The sequence below is a fragment of the Ornithorhynchus anatinus genome, chromosome X4 (genome assembly GCF_004115215.2).
Source record: "Ornithorhynchus anatinus isolate Pmale09 chromosome X4, mOrnAna1.pri.v4, whole genome shotgun sequence".
Lineage (NCBI taxonomy): Eukaryota > Metazoa > Chordata > Mammalia > Monotremata > Ornithorhynchidae > Ornithorhynchus > Ornithorhynchus anatinus.
The window spans coordinates 1,961,348-1,979,141 of record NC_041752.1 but is presented as its reverse complement, the minus strand read 5'-3'; the positions used below and the strand labels follow the sequence as shown (position 1 = coordinate 1,979,141).

The window sequence follows — 17,794 nt, the reverse complement described above, 5'->3', positions numbered from 1 at the left end:
TCCTCTGTAAAATGGGGATGAAGACTGTGAGCCCCACGTGGGGCAACCTGATCACCTTGTATCTATCCCAGCGCTTAGAACAGTGCTTTGCACATAGTAAATAATTATTTTTAGAATAGTATTATTACTATTAGAAGGGGGGAGGCGGACATCAAAACAAGTAAAGAGGCAGCAATATGAAGGAATGAATGAATGAACGATGACTGAATGATTGACTGATCGAATGAATGAATTAACGACTGACTGACTGAATGACGATAGGCGGGCGGGGCGGCCGAGAACTACATTTCCCAGCAGGCCGCGCGCCTCCGCGCAGGCGCAGTCGATCTGTCCATCATGGCGACTGTGCTGTCCAGAGCGCTGAAGCTCCCAGGTAAAGGGGCCTTGACCTACCCGGGGCAGGGGTATCCCTGGGGATCCCCGGGTACGGAGGAGGGTGGAAGGGCAGCAGCAGGAGGAGGAGGAGGAGGAGGAAAAAGAGGAGGAGGAGAAGATGGAGGAGGGGAGGCCTCCCTCTGCATCCCTGCTGGGGAGCTGCAACAGCTGCTGCTGCTGCTGCAGAGGAGCTCCCAGCTCGGGTGGGCATCATCCCTGGGGGAGGGGGAGGGGCGTGCATCACACCCCTCTCCCGCACCCCGACACCCCAAGGTCGGGGGGCACGAAAATCGTCCCCCCGACCCCCTGGTGCTGGCTCAGAGGGAGGCCCCCTTCCTTTCCACAGGATGCCATCAGTCGTATTTGTTAAGCGCTCACTGTGTGCAGAGCACCGTCCTAAACGCTTCTCATCGATGGGATTTACTGAGCGCTCGCTATGTGCAGAGTTCCGTCCTAAACGCTTCTCAGTGATGGTGGTTACTGAGCCCTCTTTATGTGCAGAGCTTACCGTGGATGGTATTAATTCATTCAGTCTTATTTATTGAGCGATTACTGTGTGCAGAGCACTGTACTAAGCGCTTGGAAAATATTAATTGAGCGCTTACAGTGTGCAGAGCACTGTCCTAAATGCCTATCATCAGCGGTAACTATAACACTAATAATTATGGTATTTGTTAAGTGCTTACTATGTGCCAGGCACTGTGGTTGAACTCAGTCCCACCTGGGGCTTAGAGTTTCAACCCCCGTTTTACAGATGAGGGAACTGAAGCCCCGAGAAATGAAGTGATGTGCCCAAAGTCACCCAGCAGACAAGTGGCAGAGCCGGAATTAGAACCCATAACCTTCTGATTCCCAGGACCGTGCTATGTCCTCTACACCATGCTGCTTCTCACTATCACTATCCTAAACACTTATCATCGAGGGTATTTATTGAGCGCTTACTATGGGCAAAATACTATCCTAAGCGCTTGCAAGGTGTAGTGGCTAGAGCCCAGGCCTGGGAGTAATAATAATAATAATAATGTTAGTATTTGTTAAGCGCTTACTATGTGCCGAGCACTGTTCTAAGTGCTGGGGGAGATACAGGGTAATCCGGTTGTCCTACGTGAGACTCACAGTTAATCCATTTTACAGATGAGGGAACTGAGGCACAGAGAAGTGAAGTGACTTGCCCACAGTCACACAGCTGACAAGTGGCAGAGCTAGGAGTCGAACTCATGACCTCTGACTCCGAAGCCCAGGCTCTTTTCCACTGAGCCACGCTGCTACCCCAGCATCAGTCAGAACGTCATGGGTTCTAATCCCAGTTCCGCCGCTTGTCTGCTGTGCGATCGTGGGCCAGCCACTTCAATTCCGTGTGCCGCAGTTACCTCGTCTGTAAAATGGAGATTAAGACTGTGAGCCCTATGTGGGTCAGGGACCGTGTCCAATCTGACAAACTTGTATCTACCCCAGCGCTTAGGATAGTGTCTGGCACATAGTAAGCGCTTAAAAAAAACAATGCCGGTCCTCTCAGAAGGAGCGTCAGTGCAGGTCTACGTTCCCTGTGCTTCCGTGACCCAAATCAATCGATCAATAGTGATCATTGGCCGTTTACTGGGTGCAGAGCTGGGGAGAGGATAGTAGGAGGAGTGCAACGGGTGATGTGCGAGCTTGGCCTTGTGGAAGAGAAAATGATTGAAAGACAGGGGACTCAGGTTCTAATCCCACTTTACCTACGGCTTGCTGTGCGACCTCTGGCAAGTCACTTAACCTCTCTGGGCCCCAGTTACCTCGTCTGTAAAGGAACTCAGAGTCTGCTGGGTGGATAGCAATGGACAGACCGCCGGGACGGTGTATGTAACCCGAGAAGCAGTGTTGCCTAGTGGAAAGACCCCGGGCCTGGAAGCCCCGGAACCTAGGTTCTAATCCTGGCTCCGCCACTCATCTGCCGCATCCCCTTGGACGAGTCATTCGACTTCTCGGCGCCTCAGTTACCTCATCTGTAAAATGGGGATTAAGACTAGGAGCCCTTTGTGGGCAGGGACTGTCTTCAACCTGATTACCTTGTGTCTACCACGGAGCGTACTACAATGCCTGACTCATAGCAAGTGCTTAACAAATACTATTACTTAAAAAAAAAAAACACCCAAAACTATCCATTTGTAATTTTACTAAACCCTCTCAAAGTGCCCTGTGGTTTTCCTGTGTGCGATCATGTTATTAAGAAACTGAGACGCAGTGTCGCTTAGTGGCTAGAGCCCTATGTGGGACAGGGACTGTGTCTAACCTTTTATCTACCCCAGGGCTTAGTACAGTGCATAAATGCTAAGTGCCATAAAAAAGAAATATTTGTCAATTAATTCTAAGGCATGCAAAGGTCACCACAGTCTCTTGTATTGGTTATCTAGACTCTAGACTGTATGCTTCTAGTGAGAGGGGAATTTAACTCTTCCAAATTGCACTGAACTCTCCCAAGTGCTTAGTACAGCGCTCTGCACACAGTAAGCATCCAATAAATATGACCGATTCCTTGAGTCAGGAGACCCCATTCTAGGCCCCACTTATGGTGTGACCTAGGGTGGAGCCTCATTTTTTTTCCTCTGAAAATGGGAATAAACTACCTTCTCTCCTTAGACCGCAAACCCCGGGTGGGACGGGGCCGTGTCCGACCTGATTATCTTGGCTCTGCCCCAGTGTTTAGAGTACAGTAACAATGTGTGCCATTGTTACTGTTGTTATGAAATCTGTCAGGGTGTGCACACCGAAAAGTGTTTGAGGTGTGCAATCCCTATCGAATGAGTCGTTGCCCCGTCACCAGTTTCTCCCAGCTGGGTAAAACCCTGACTGGAGAGGTGAGTTTACTCTCTCTCAGTTCTGAGCAAACCATCGGTCAGTCGTGTTTATCGAGCCCTTGTTTTTTTGTTTGTTTTTTTAAAAATGGTATCTGATATTTACTTTAATGTCTGTCTCCCTCTGTAGACCGTAAGCTCATTGTGGGCACTGAACTAAATGCTTGGGAGAATACAAAATAACAATAAACAGACACTGCTCCAGCCCACAGTGAGCTTCTCTCCCTGGAACGTTATGGTCCCATCTCCTGGTGCCCGGCCTCTTGGCCGGACACTCCATGAGTGGCCGCTGGCGTCACCGCCCCCAGGGAGTGGCCGGGCCATCGCGTTCCCGGCTGGCACCCGGTGGGTCCCCGGTGGGCAAGTTTCCTCCGCTCTCTGCCCATCCTCTCAAAGACACACGGCTTTCTGGGTCTCCCTGGACATGTGCCATCGCGCAAGAGAGAGCGACCTTATGGTATATGTTCAGCGCTTACTGTGTGCCGGGCACTGTACTAAGTGCTGGGGTAGATACAAGCTAATCAGGGTGGACATGGTCCCTGTCCCACATGGGGCTAACAGTGTTCTTCTTCTGTCTCGTACGCTCTCTTCCGTGTCTCTCTCGTTCTCTTTCTGGGCATCTTATATTCTGTCTCTCTGTCTCGGTCTCTCTCTGCATCTCTTCCACTCTGCCTCTCTTTTTGTCTCTTCATTTCTCTCTGTCTCTTACTCTGTCTCTGTCTCATTTTCTCCCCTCCCTGTGCCTCTTCCACTCTGCCTTGGCTTCGCTCTGTGTCTCTTGCACTCTCCACCTCTCTCTATTAACGTCTCTGTGATGCTTTCTGTCTCTGTGTCTCCGTCTCTCTGCAGGGAAGAAGAATCCGGACCTGGGGGAGTACGACCCCCTCACCCAGGCCGACAGCGACGAGAGCGAGGACGACCTGGTGCTGAACCTGCAGCAGCAACAGCAGCAGCAGCAGAAGAATGGCAGCGTCAAGAATGGGAAGAGCCCCCTGGGGGAGCCCGCTGACTCGGACGCGGAGGGCGGGGTTGCCCCCAAGCAGCCGCGTCTGGCCGAGGGTCCCCCCGAGGGCTACTCCCCGGGCCCCCTCGGGGGGCTGGAGCCAAAGGCCTCCTCGTCCCTCGGGGCCTACCTGCGGACATCCGTGTTCCTGCTGACGGTGCTGGTCTCCGTCGTCCTGGTGCTCGTATGCGCCTTCCTGGTGCCCTGCCCACGCCGGGACCCCCGTGGGACATGGACACGCCTTCTGGGCCCACCAGGCGGTGAGTGGCTCCGTCTGCCGGGCAGAGGTTCCGCCGGGGGAGGTGTCGACATCCCTTCCCAACCCTCCCCGGGCCGGGCAGTGAGTGGCACGGGGTCTCACGGTAGCCACTGGGGAGGTCGGGATGTCTCTCAGGGGCCCCTTTGTCTCTGATGCCATCCATCAGTCAGTGCTGTTTATTGAGCATCTGCAGTGTGCTGAGCGCCATGCTGAGTGCTGGGAGGGTCCAGTAGAGTTAATAGACACGATCCCTTGGCCTTGAAGAGCTGACAGTCTGCTGTGGGCAGAGCACCAGTCTGAGCATTTGGGAGAGAGGAGTAGTAGACACCATCCCTTCCCTTGAGGAGCTGACAGGCTGCTGTTTGCTGAGCACTTGGGAGGGTCCCACAGAGTTAGTAGTCAATCATTCGTATTTATCGAGTGCTTATTTTGTGCAGAGCACAGTACTAAGTGCTAGGGAGAGTACAGTGCAACTATAAACAGACACATTCCCTGCCCACAACGAGCATGATCCCTGCCCTTAAGGAGTATACGATCTAGCAACTCCCTTTTGGAGGCTTCTACAGCCACCATGAGATACACACGACACCATCCTTGTACAGGAACAAGGGGGCTTTGGTCTCCAGAGCTGAGGGTTGGGGATTGGTGGGAATGACCTCTCTGTCCCCGGCACCTCGTAGACGGGGCCCTGACGGTGCTGGAGCTGACCGACGCCGGCGGGGACCAGCTGCCTGACGTCCTGCTTTCCTCCTCGGCTGCGGCGAACCTTAGCGCACCAGGTAGGGGGAGGGTCCCCGGGAGCCACACCGGGGTGCCGCCCTTCACCCCTCCATCCTTCCCCCGGGCTCAAGCTGCCTGAGGGCCTACCTGTGGACCCTCAGCCCTTCCACTTTCCCCTTTACTTCATCCCCTGAGGGCACTGCCCTCACCTTCACTCCATCCAACCACGTGGGGGGCCATCGTCCGCCGGGCCGGGATGGTAGCGGGGCAGGGCAGACCCCACCGTTTTCGGCTCTTGGCCGGGGCCCCTCACGGCACTGCCCCTCTGACCCCTACAGGCTCCTCCAAGCCACTGGCCATGCTCCAGGCCTTCTCAGGTCTGAACGGCAGCACCCTTTGGGCCCGGACTCTCCCAGAAGAGGCGCGAGGGGTGCAGTGTTCTGGGCCGGCACGGCCGGGGGCTTCGGAGGGGGCTGTCTGTATTGTGACAGGGATGTCGAAGCTGCTGACCACGGCCAGAGCCACCTCAGGTAGAGTGGAAAGCTGAGGGGAATCTGGGCTGACGGGACACCCCCTCCTCCTCCTCCTCCGTTCACCAAGGCCGGGGAATAGGAAACCAGATGCTACATACTCACGGTTTCCATCATTGGGCATGGAGGCTCCAGCGAGGCCTTTATGATGGCCGTAAAGCGGTGGGAGATTTTAATCTTCCACCTGGATGACCCTAGAGTGGTTCGGGGGACCCCAGCTCTCCTGCCCAAGGGTGATCTTGGGGCCAGGGTGGGGAGCGGTTCGGGGGGCCCCCGTGGCCCGAAGCCACAATGTAACCCCCCATGGCCCCAGGGACAGCCGTGTGGACGCTCGACCCGGTCCAGCTGGCCAACGGGACTCTGGCCGCCCCGGCCGCAAGCCTCCCGGATGTGGACGGAGACGGGGTCGGCGATCTCCTGGTTCTGACCATTGGGGAGTCGCAGGTACCCACCGCGGGGAGCCCAGGCCCTGGAGGGGGACGGGGTAGGAGGGAGGAGGTCTTCCCTCCCCGGGGCACCTTTGAAGGTCTCTGAGCTGTTTTTTTTTAATGGTATTAAGTGCTTCCTTTGTATCAAACCCTCTTTTGTGCACTGGGGAAGGTACAACTTAATTAGTTTGGACAGGGTCCTTGTCCCACATGGGGCTGACAGTCTTTCTTTCCACGATTTGGTAGTCACCCGTCTCCTCGGACTAGGCTAGCTAACGCTCTGTTGTCTCAATCAGTGTTTCGGCGGGTCGGTTGTATGTGTGGGTTGCGTGCTGTGTGCGGAGCACTGTACTGAATGCTTGGGAGAGTCCAATAGTTAGATACAATCCCTGCCCTCAAGGAATTTAAAATCTACTGTGTGTAGAGCACTTAACTGAGCGCTTGGGAAAGTCTAATAGAGGTTGTATCCCCAATCCTTGCCCTCCAGGAGCTTACAGTCTGCTGGGTGCAGAGACTTAGACTCTCCCCAGGGCTCAGCACGGTAGATTTGGCAGTCACAATCCCTGCCTTCCAGAAGCTGACAGCCGAATGGAGGAATCAATCAGTCAGTGGTATTGAGCTCTTACTGTGTGCAGAGCGCCATTCTAAACGCTTGGGAGAATCCTGTACGATAGAGTTGGTAGACGTGAACCCCGCCCACAATGAGCTGACAGTCCAGAGGGAGCTTGCGATCTACCATTGATCAATCGGTGGTATTTATCGAGCACTTAATGTGTGCGGAGCGCTCACTAAGCACTTGGGAGAGCTCAGGACAGAGTTGGCAGACCCATTCCCTGCCCTTGACCGTTTCCTGCCTCTGCAGCTCGACCTGTGCTTCCTGCTGGTCTCGGGGAAGACCGGGACCACAGTAGGCCGACCCGTGAAGTACCCCATCATGGGAGCGGGGATGCTGATTGGTCCACAAGTCCACATCACCCCCCATGGGGCCATCTACATCCTGTTCGGCTTCGGTGAGAATCGGGCCTTTCCTCGGCTCCCCCACTCACCCACACCCAAAGTTCGATCCGACTGGGGTCTCTGCGAGCCCCCGGAGGCTGGTGCCAGTCACTCAGGCAGAGGTATTTATTGAGCACGGACTGTGTGCAGAGCACTGGACTAAGACGCGACCCCGACCCTCAAGGAGTTATGGTCTAGTGTGTGCAGGGCACTGTACCGAGGGCTTGGAAGAGTCCAATACAGTCGGTAGATACGTTCCTTGCCTTCGAGGAGCTCAGGGTCTAGCGGGCCAGCTCCCCCATGCCGGCTCCGGGCCACTGAGGTTTGCCATTCCTCAGGCCGGGTTTCCCTGTCTGTGGGAAGCGAGGCTTGGGGAAATAGGGAAGCGGGCCCTGGTAGTCAGAGGACATGGGTTCTAATGCCGGCTCTGCCACATGATGCTGATGATGGTATTTGTTAAGTGCTTACTATGTGCCAAGTACTGTTTTAAGCGTCGGGATAGGTATGAGGTTATCAGGTTGTCCCACATGAGGCTCACGGTCTTAATCCCCATTTTACAGATAAGGTCACTGAGGCACAGAGAAGTTAAGTGATTTGCCCAAAGTCACAGAGTTGACACCTGGCGGAAAAGGAATTAAAACCCGTGACCTCTGATTCCCAAGCCCGGGCTCTTTCCACTAAGACACGATGCTTCTCAATCCACATGTCTGCTAGGTGGCCTTGGGCAACTCACTTAACTTCTCTGGGCCTCGGTTACCTCCTCTGTAAGACGGGGATCAAGACTGTGGAGCCCCATGTGGGACAGGGATTATGTCCAACCTCATTCCCTTGTGTCTATCCCAGTGCTTAGGACAGCACTTGGCTCGTAGTAAGCGCTTAACAAATACCACAATTTATCATTGTTATTTTGAGAAAGAGTCGGGACACCCAGATACGAGTCCCAGATCAGCCCCTGGCCTATCGCGTGGCCTCACCCAAGTCGCCTAAGCTCTCTCTGGGCCTCAGTTTCCTCAACTGTACCATGGAGATAAAATCCGGAACTCCCTCCCTCTGGCACTGATAAGGGAAGGAAGAGTGGCCTTCCGGCCTCAGCCCGACCGCGTCCCTGGGTGGGGGTGGGGAATCTTCCCCGGCCTGGCCTCCCGGGACTGGGCTCTAAGGTGTGGCCTCTCCCCCGGGGTCCAGGCAACGTCCAGGCGGTGGCCCTGAGGGACGTCCTGGCCCAGGCCCAGCTCGGGGGTCGCTCCCCACTGGCCCTGCAGCTGGACGAGCCCGAGTGGGAGAAGCGCAGGGCCACCAACCGGTCGGAGGTCATTGACATCTACAGGTAGGGCGGCCCCACCCCTACGGGTGGCTCGGGGCGGGGGACCGGCCGGGGAGGAGAGGCGGCCGCAGCTGGAGGGACCGGGAAGGGGGCGGGCAGGGCGGACGTCAGCGGCGATGACACCTTGTCTCTGCAGTGGCGGCGTGGAGTTCCTTCAGGCCGTGAAGGCTGCAGAAACCAATTGCAGCCACCTCCTGGTGACCACTAAGCAGGGGGTGTCCCTGCTGCATGGTGAAGACCTCGGGATCCTCTGGACCCTGGACCTCCCGGACATAAGCAGGTGAGCGGGCCCCTCCGGTTCCCCTTGGGTAGGCAGCTTTGCATCCCAGATTCCCCCAGTACGGGGAACGGAGAATGCTGGCCCCTGCTCCCTCTCCACCCTGGCATCTGGAGCTCCCGGCTCTCTCCTCCTCCTGATGTTGAGAAGCAGAGTGGTCTAGTGGATAGTCTGGGAGCCCGAAGGTCCTCGGTTCTAATCCTGTCTCTGCCGTTTGTCTGCTGGCTGACCTTGGGCAAGTCACTTGGCTTCTCTGGGCCTCAGTTACCTCTAAAATGGGGTTGAAGGCTGTGAGCACCGTATAGGACAGGGACTGTATCCATCCCAATTTGCTTGTATTCATCCCAGCACTTAGTAAGCACTTAGTAAATGCCATAAGTATTATTACTATTATTATTGATAATATTAATATTATTGTTATTTTTCCCCCATCATTTCTCACAGCCAACCGACCCCGGGGTATTTCACCGACGACCAGACACCGGACTTCCTGCTACAGGCCCAGAGGGGAGAAGGTGTGAAAAAGGTAAGACTCGGGGCCCAGCGTAGAAAGTGCCAGGCTGGGGATCATTAGGCTTGAGTTCTAGGCCTGACTCTGCCCCGAGCCTGCTCGGTGACCTTGGGCAAGTCACCTCTCCTCTCTGAAAATGGGGATACAATTTCTGCTCTTCCCCCTAGGGTGTGCGTCCTGTGGGGGACGGGATTTGGATAGGATCTGATGGCCTTTTATCCAGCACAGTCCTTGGTACAGAGTAAGCGTTCAGTCCATAGCGTAACTTACCAATCTTGTGTAGGAAGGATCTCCTTGAGCTATGGGAAAGCGTTGGGGCCTCCCCCTGTGTCTGATCCCAAAGCACAGGCTGCTTCCGGATGGAGGAAACAATGGGGTGGGCTGTTTCTCTCAGCCACCACATTCGGGACTCGGATAGCGAGCCCCGCCTCGGGTCCAAGAAGTAACCCGTCACCATATTTATTGAGCACTTACTGTGTGCAGAGCACTTGGGAGAGTAAAATACAACAGACACATTTCCTTTCCACAAGCTTACAGTTGGAGGGAGAGACAGTCATTAATAGAAATAAATTACGGATGTGGACATAAGTGCTGTGTGGCTGAGGCTGGCGGATGAATAAAGGGAGCAAGTCAGGTCAACATAGAAGGGAGTAGAAGATAACAAAAAGAGAGCTTAAGCAGGGAAGGCCTCTTGGAGGAGATGTGCCTTCAATAAGACTTTGGCCGGGGGATAATTTGTCGGATTTGAAGAGGGAAGGTGGTTGCGGACAAGAGACAGGATGTGGGTGAGAGGTCGGTGGCGAGATAGATGAGAACGAGATTCAGTGAGTAGGTTAGCATTTGAGGAGCAAAGTGTGTGTGCTAGAGTGAAGTATCAGTGGCCCCCATGTACTAGGGTAAGCCCCTGGTGCCCCGTGGCTTGCACCAACAATAATAATACTAATAGTATTATTATTGTGGTATTTGATAAGTGCTTATTATATGTCAAACACTATTCTGAACACTGGGGAAGATACAAATTAATAAGGTCGGACACAGTACCGGTTCCACATGGGGCTCGCAATCTAAGGGGGAGGGAGAACTGGTATTGAATCTCTGTTTTATAATTGAGTAAACCGAGGCACAGAAAAGCAAAGTGACTGTCCCAGGGCCACCCGACAGGGAAGTGGCGGGACTAGGATTAGAGCTCAGATCCCCTAACTTCCAGGCCCAGGCTTCTTTCCACTTGGTCGTGCTCCTTCCCGACGGGAATGAAGGTTTCCGGGGGAAAGCCCATGGCCAGCACTGATCAAAACAAGGGTTCTGGGGGCCATGGCTGGAGGCCTGGCTGCCTCCCCCAAAGCTCATTCGGGTTGGTTGGGGCTGAGGGGCCTCCTCCATCAGTCCGTTGGGCCCCGGCTGCAGTTCTGGACGCTGACGGTGTCCGCCGGGCCTGTCACCCGCCTCCCAGGTGCTGGTGGTGGACGGCACATCGGGCGCTACTGTCTGGAGCGCCCGGCTCCCGTGTCACCTCAGGGAGTCGGATGCCGTCTCCGTCTTGACCTCCGACCGGAAGTCCGTCTTCCTCTTCTGGGCCGAGGGGCTGCCGGCTGGACTTGGCCGTTCGGTGAGTCGGTGTGAAAAATCCACTTGTCCCCCAGGCTCGGGGACCGAGCCCCTCCGTTCGTGGCGCGCTGGACCAAGCGCTTAGGAGAGTCCAATAGAGTCAGTAGATACAGTCTCTGCTCGCGAGGAGCTTCCAGTCTGCTCTATGCAGAGCACTGGACTGAGCACTTGGGAGAGTCCAATAATGATAAAAAAATAATTATGGTGTTTGTTAAGCACTTATTACGTGCCAGGCACTGCACTATGCTCTGGGGCGGATACAAGCAATAGAGATAGTAGTCACCATCTTACCCTTGTACCTTCCCCTGTTAGAATGGAAGCTCTTGGAGGAGAGGGAGGGTGTATCTTTGCTTCTGCTGTTTGCTCCCAAGCATTTAGAACAGTGCTTAGTGCTCAGTCCGTGCTCACTCCTATCCCAGTGACCGGTCAGAATGGATCGTCAGCCATCCTGGGAGTGTTCCCATTCCCTCCGTAGCCTGGCTGCAGAGAGAAGGCAGGACAGTGAGTGGGATTCAGGGTAGATATCTGTGACAGGAAGAGAGAGAAAGCGAATCCCCTGGTGTCTGGGGCAGGCCGGGCGCGGAGACCTTTGACCGAGGGGAGCCGCCTTGGCAGTCCTGACGGTGGGGATGGGTCAGATAGGACGGCCCGAGAGACCGTCTCTCCCATTCCGACCCTTCCCTCAGGATGTCCCCGAGGGAGGGCCCGGCCTCCAGCACCTCTACCTCCTGCACCCGGCCTTCCCCTCGGTGCTGCTGGATCTGACCAACGTCACGGGCACGGTGACCGCATCCACAGGTAAGCGCCCGTTGAGCCAACCGGCAGGTGGGAGAGCAGGGTGGCGATGGTGTTCACCAAGGCCGGAGTGCCCCAGGCTCTCGGCTTGGGATCCGGGGGCAGCCCAGTGCTATCTGTCAAGGGCTGACCGTGTGCCAAGCACGCTGTTGAGTACCGGGTTGGAGGTGACAAGACAATCGTGTCAGATGTGGCTCCTGGCCTGTGGCACAGGGCGCTCCTGGTCTAAGCGGGAGGGAGAATAGGTATCTGATGCCCATTTTACAGAGGAAAAAACCGAGGCCCAGAGAAACAAAGCGACTTCCCCAAGGACACCTGAGTTTAGAAACCTGGGCCCCCTGATTCGCAGGCCTAGGCTTTTTCTGCTAGACCGCACTCAAAGGATCCCTTCCCTCGAAGAGCTTACATCTAAGGGGAGAGGCAGATACCAAATAATTGATCATCAGGAGGAAGAAGAGAAGACAGAGAGGTCTAGAGTAACTTAATAGAGGTTCAGATAGTAACATTCTTACATATAGGTCGGTACTGACGTGCTTCGGTGACGGGGGAAGGTGGGGGCCGGGAGAAGGGAGGGAACCAGGGGAGGCCTCCGAGAGGAGGTGGGCTTCGGGCCGGGACGAGAGCCACACCGCTCCTGGCTGGAGGGGCCTGTGACCGTTGCATCCCGCCCGCAGTTGGGACGGTCGATGTCCGGAAGGATGCATTCTTCGTGACCAGCAGCACGGCGCCCCGCTCGGCCGGTCGCCCAGGGTCTCTGGGCATCCGCAGCCTGAGTCTGCGGGGGGCTCTGGCGGGGGGCCGGATGGCGGCCCTGCCGGACACGACGCCCCCCCCCGGCCTCCGGCCGCGGGGACCCGCTGAGGCGTCTCCTCTCCAGGCTCAAGTTCGTCCGCTCCGATCACAAGGTGCCTCGGGGGGCCCGCGTTGGGGAGGGGAGGGGGTCACGGAGCATCACGGGGGGGGTGGTACGGCCCGACCCCGTGCCTCCTGTCTCTCGATGCTGCGGAGGGAAGGAGCAGGAGCGGGCCGGGGGGCTCGGAGGGGGACAGGAGGTGGTGTGGCCCAGGGCAAAGAGTCCGGCAACAGGAGTGGTGAGATCCGGGTTCCGATTCTGACTCCCCTGGCTTTAGCGCCCTCATCTGTTAAGTGGGGGTGTAACCCCAGTGTTTTTCCTCCCCAGTTCTAACCTGGTGGCGCATCCAGTTTGGGGCGGGACCAACGGCCCCGGGGACCGACCCTCCCGGCAGGAAGTGGCTCTCGGGCAAGTGCGGGAGGACTCGGATGGAGGGTGGGCCAGGCAGCCCCTGCCCCAGTCGGTCTGACCTCCCCCCCACCCCCAGGGTCCAATCCAGCCCCGAGGGCTGGGGGGCAGCGCCGGCTCTCTGCCCCCCACCCCTCACCCCCTTACCGGCCGAGGCAACGGACTCCAAGGTTAAAGCCGGGTCCTGAAACCTGAAGAGGACCCTCGGGGCGGCCGACCGTCAGGGAAGACCACCCAGGAACCACGCTGACCGTGCCTGCTCTCTACCCACTCCCCCAGCTTGCCGCATCCGGGAGAGGAGGGTGGCCCTCTGGGTCCTCAGGGGCTGCCGCGTCAGGGACCCCCCCCCCCCCGCCCCTTCCTCACCTCCCCACCCCCTGCCCACCCCACCCTTCCCTGAGGTGGTCTGGAACTGTGAATGTCCTAGATGTCTATTTTTTGTACGGGTAATTTATTAGCTCAGGCTGAGCAGCTTGGCTCCAGGAAGCTATGGTCCTACACCATTCCTCCTGGATGTTTGGTATGGGGGGCCTGGACCCTTCTGTCTCTCCTCCCCCCACCTTCCGGTTCCCACAGATTCTTCCAGCCTCCCCCCACCCCAGGCCCCGGTGAGTTCCCCCATTCCCAACTGAGCCCCCCGAGATCCAGAGTTGGTGGCAGGCAGGGGTGTTGTTGTAAATATTTAAGTATGTAAAGACCCCCACCCCCTAGCCTGCTGCAGCCTCTCGGTCTTCTTCCTAGCTCCGTTGCCTCTGTAGATTGACCAGCCCCGTCCCCCAAGTCCGGCTTAGGCCCGGCTCCCTCTTCGCCCGCTGCCCGGTCCGGGATGAATCCGCAGCTTCCAGAAATCGCACTTCCCCGTGGCCGGGCTGGGGCCACTTTGGAGGACGGGTGGACCCTGACTGGCATCTTGCTAGCCGTTACCCTGCCTTCGGGGTCCGGATGGGCAGCTTGGGCAGGGCCGGGAGAGATCGTGCCCAGCTGCCGGGGCCCATAGCCATCAGTCTGGGCCTGGTCATCCCGGCCCAGGCTAGGCCAACTTGTTCTCCACCCTGGGGGGTCACCCCAGTGTGCCCCCTCTGTCCACCCTGGCTCCTCCACCCAGTACCCCAGAAAGTCAAGGTGGCTATGAGCAGGCACTGCCCCTCTGCCATGCTGACCACCCACTCGCCAGCCCCGTGGCCGCCCCACCCCGCTCAGGCTGCTTCCCAACCCCCACCTAGGGCCGCCCCCTGCTAGGATCTGCTGGGGAAGAGAAGGATGCTGGGGACCTGAACCGCGACGCCCAATAAATCTAGTGTCGCATGGTGCTCTGCCCTCGTCTCTGTCTCGGCCGGGGGCCGGTCCATCGGGACACGGAAGACTCAGGGGAGGAGGAGACGGGGGCTGGACCGTGGCCATTTCCCAGGTGACCAGGGATGGTCGGCAGAGGTGGGAGGAACCGATTTCACTGGGAGGGCGGAAAGAGAGGTGGGGAAGGGGCAGGAACCCAGGGTTTTGCCAAACAAACGGGCCCGAGAGCCGCCCACCGCCTCAGGATGCTTTGGCCCTGCTGGGAACTCCCAGGTCAGGGGCCGGTGGGGGCTGAGGAGAGGTTCCCCTCCCACCTCGCCGGGTACGGGGTCCATCGGGGAATGGCCTTCGGGCAGAGCCGGACATCTAGCTCAACACCGCCCTTCCGCCACCCACAGCCCAGCCACCTCATCCAGGTCGACTACTGCCTGGGGACGGAGCCCCTCAGCCCGCAGCTCGGAGCCCAGATCCAGCCGGGTGCCCGTGGGGGCCGGTGGGGGGGTCCCGGGGTGGGCTGGGGGCAGAAAACACCGGTGGAGGTGGGCAGGAGGGGCACCTTCCTCCAGATCGCGGTCACGGTTGCGTGAGAACTCCAGCATCATCTTGGTGTAGGCGTTGAGGGTGGTGACGGCCGATGCCATGCAGCAGGTGAACGAGAACCAGGCCAGGCTGGGGGCGGAAGGACGCGGCCTGTGAGCCGAGGGCCCAGAGGGGAGGCCGCAGGCCCCCGCCCCCGGCCCCCTGCTCTCGGGGCACTTACTAGAAAGCCCAGCCGTAGTCCCAACTGTGTGGTCTCCAGTCCTCGGGGCCCAGGCTCACGGTGGCTTGGAACACCTGCGTGTACATCATGTGGGCCACCATGCCCAGGAGGCCTGACGGAGGAGGAAGGGGAAGGGGAGGAAAAGGAGGACAGAGTGGTCACGCGAGAGATCAGGCCTGTAGATCCCTGCTGCCTGTGAGGGAGACCGGCCCGCCACCTCCCCTTCCTTGCACAGCCCAGGGGGCTGACCAAAGGGAGATCCAGGAGAGACTCACCCAGGGAGAAGAGACAAGGCCCCCCATCCAGATGTGCCTGGCTTGGGGAGAAGGCCGGCCTAGCTGAGCTGGGCCCTGTCGACCGGGGGAACGGCTCTCAAAGTACGGACGTTCCCGGCCTACCACCCTATGGGGGACACTGGCGACCGGGGTGAGACCGATGCGGATCTGAGGCCCGGCTTTCCCCGCACCTGAACTCCAGCCGAGGTCTGCGCAGCACGTCCCCTGCTCCCCTCCCCCACGCCGTGCCCGCTCACCCACCGGACAGCACAGAGGAGACAGCGGCAAAGGCGTTGAGCTTCAGGCCGCACACGGGGTTGTCTGAGTGTAGCATCTCTGCCAGCAGCAACAGGAAGCTGACCACCAGCAGGCCAATGTAGACCAGCTCTGACCCCAGGGCCAGCCACAGGATCCCTGCCGGAACCAGAAGTCCTCCTGGGGACCAGACCTGCGGACTCTCTCTCCCCACCTCTCTTCCCTTTCCCTTCACCCCTCGTGTTTTCCCTTCCAACCTCTTATGGTATTTGGTAAGTATTCACTATGCATCAGGCACTGTTCTAAGCGTTGGAGTAGATAGAAGGTAAGCAAATCGGCCCCCTTCCCTCTTATTTCCCCTTCCCCACTTTCTCATCTCCCCTCTCTTCCTCTCCTCCCCTCCCGCACGTCGCCCCCAGGGCCACCCAAGGGCTGGGGGCACAGCCTCCCAACTCCTCTCAACCAGTCCCAACTTCCCGCAGCCAGCCGAGAAACCGGTCCCTTGGTCGGGGCGACGAGAAGGGGTCCTGTTCCTCCCCACATTCCTTCAGCCCCCCCGTCCCCCGCCCCCAGGGCCGTGAAAGTAAGCCCTGTTGATTTTGATGGCGGCGGTGGGTTCTGCTGGAAAGTCAGTGAATCAGTTGTATTTATTGAGCACTTACTGTGTGCAAGGCACCTACTAAGGGTTTGGGAGAGTACAGTATAACAAATATATATTCCCTGCCCACGATGAGCTTACAGTCTAGAGGGGGAGACATTAATATAAATCAAGGAAAAGAAACTGGCGGTGGGGGGGCCAGTTTTCTCACCACCCTGAGGTCTTTAAACCTCCCCGGGGGATCGTACGTTTGTCACTTCCACCGCGAAAATGCTGGGGGCCAGGAGTTGAGTTACTGACGCGGCCCACCCAAACCCGTCTCAGAGACAGGGATCTCCACCAAGGAGCCCAGGCCCCTTTAGGGTCGGAGGGTTGACGCCAAGCCTCACCTCTCTCGGTCGTTGGGGTCAGCTCAATGAAACTGCGGCACCTTTCACCTGCAACCCAAAGTGGGGGGGGGTCAGGAGATGTGGGTGTGAGTCCCTGCTCTGCCCCGGCCTGTTGGGTGATGCGGGTCAGTCACTAACCCTCTCTGGGCTTCAGGGTCCTCCTTTGCAGAGTGGGGGGGTCATAACCCATCTCCCTCCCACTTAGCAAACCCTGTGGGGGATAGGGACTGGGTCCCATCTGATTACTCGGTGTCTACCCCAGCGCTAGTCGAAGTGTTTGGCACACAGTAAGCGCTGAATCCGTGCTATATAACATCATTATTATAAGGTGCGGGGCGGGTATGGGGAATGAGGATCTAGCAGCTCTTATGGGAACACAGTGAGCCAGGCCCGTCAGGAAGGAAGTCTGGACCTCAGCCCCCGGTCCTGGCAGAAGGACTTCCAAATTTCCCAAGAGCCCTACAGAATGGAGGCGGCGAGAGGGGTGGGAAAGGGGTTGCTTTCTGTTTCCCGTCGTTAGACTGGGAGACCTCGGTCTAGTCCTGTTTCCCCTCTGAGCCTTACTTTCTCCACTGGTTAAATAGGATCCATCCATCCGGTCCTCCATTCTGGAGGAAAGGGAGGGAGAGGAGAAAGAACGAGGGGAAGGAAAGGGAGGGAGGGGAAAAATTAAGGGGATTAGGAAGAGGAACAGGAGGGAGGTTACCTGGCCCCTCGACATTCTCCTCACAGGATAGCCACATGCCCGCGTGGAAGTAGCGGAAGGTGAAGCGGTCATCGCCGGTCTCCCAGCTGTAGTGGACCACCTCCCTCCCGGAGGTGTTGACCCCCACCCCGCCACCAGCGGGCACCGGCACGCCGATGCACTTGGCGACTGACCCCTTCCCACACAGGGGCTTGGGCACCTTTTGCGTGCCCACGCACCAGTGGCTTCCAAGCAGGGCTGCGGTGGACAGGCCTAGGGCCAACAGGTTTAGGATGACGGCCAGGATCGCCCGGCGCACAGGCATCTCCCTCCAGAGCTCCATCTGCAACTGATAAGTCGGGGGAGGGGGGCTTTGGAGGGATCGCCAACTCCCCCACCCTGGCTTCACATCCATATAGCTGGTCACCCCACAGGCTTCCACCCAATTCCCAGTCCCACAGAGCATATGGTGGGCAGCAACCAGTGGTGGTGAGTCAATCGGCACTCGGAAGAGTCCGAAAAAGGAAGTATATATGGCCCCTGCCCTCAAGGAGCTTAGAGTCTACTGTGTGCTGAGCACTTGGGAGAGTATATTAGAGTTAGTATGCCTGATCTTTGCCCTTG

The 17,794-nt window shown here is 57.7% G+C and overlaps 2 protein-coding genes across 3 annotated transcripts; one reads left to right on the top strand and one right to left on the bottom strand.

The window, feature by feature from the left end:
- The first annotated feature begins 285 nt into the window (after positions 1 to 285).
- Positions 286 to 14,225, top strand: FAM234B (family with sequence similarity 234 member B). 2 transcript variants are annotated; one of them, XM_029054478.1, is made up of 13 exons: positions 286 to 373; positions 4,056 to 4,469; positions 5,149 to 5,247; positions 5,527 to 5,718; positions 6,032 to 6,162; positions 7,009 to 7,156; positions 8,328 to 8,469; positions 8,603 to 8,746; positions 9,188 to 9,269; positions 10,705 to 10,860; positions 11,546 to 11,657; positions 12,329 to 12,559; positions 12,835 to 14,225. In XM_029054478.1, exons 1-13 carry the CDS (start codon positions 337 to 339, stop codon positions 13,101 to 13,103), a joined length of 2,157 nt encoding a protein of 718 aa, XP_028910311.1. In that variant the 5' UTR covers positions 286 to 336; the 3' UTR covers positions 13,104 to 14,225. The 2 variants fall into 2 exon arrangements, with proteins under 2 accessions (XP_028910311.1, XP_028910312.1); XM_029054479.1 differs by lacking the exon at positions 10,705 to 10,860.
- Positions 14,226 to 14,579: 354 nt separating this feature from the next.
- On the bottom strand, positions 14,580 to 17,513 carry GSG1 (germ cell associated 1). Its single transcript, XM_001520591.1, has 5 exons — positions 17,192 to 17,513; positions 16,486 to 16,533; positions 15,505 to 15,657; positions 14,969 to 15,080; positions 14,580 to 14,877 (listed from the first exon to the last, which is right to left on the bottom strand). The coding sequence occupies exons 1-5, from the start codon at positions 17,511 to 17,513 to the stop codon at positions 14,580 to 14,582; spliced, it is 933 nt and encodes a 310-aa protein (XP_001520641.1).
- Between the last annotated feature and the right edge of the window lie 281 nt (positions 17,514 to 17,794).

Excerpts from the sequence above, each read along its gene's own strand:
- FAM234B (XM_029054478.1), top strand. The coding sequence starts at position 337 with ATGGCGACTGTGCTGTCCAGAGCGCTGAAGCTCCCAG. Across the intron at positions 7,157-8,327 it reads CTACATCCTGTTCGGCTTCG|GCAACGTCCAGGCGGTGGCC; the intron begins GTGAGAATCGGG and ends CCCGGGGTCCAG. Across the intron at positions 9,270-10,704 it reads GGGGAGAAGGTGTGAAAAAG|GTGCTGGTGGTGGACGGCAC; the intron begins GTAAGACTCGGG and ends CCCGCCTCCCAG.
- GSG1 (XM_001520591.1), bottom strand. The coding sequence starts at position 17,513 with ATGGAGCTCTGGAGGGAGATGCCTGTGCGCCGGGCGATCCTGGCCGTC. Across the intron at positions 15,658-16,485 it reads GACCCCAACGACCGAGAGAG|GGATCCTGTGGCTGGCCCTG; the intron begins GTGAGGCTTGGC and ends TGGTTCCGGCAG. Across the intron at positions 14,878-14,968 it reads GACTACGGCTGGGCTTTCTA|CCTGGCCTGGTTCTCGTTCA; the intron begins GTAAGTGCCCCG and ends TTCCGCCCCCAG.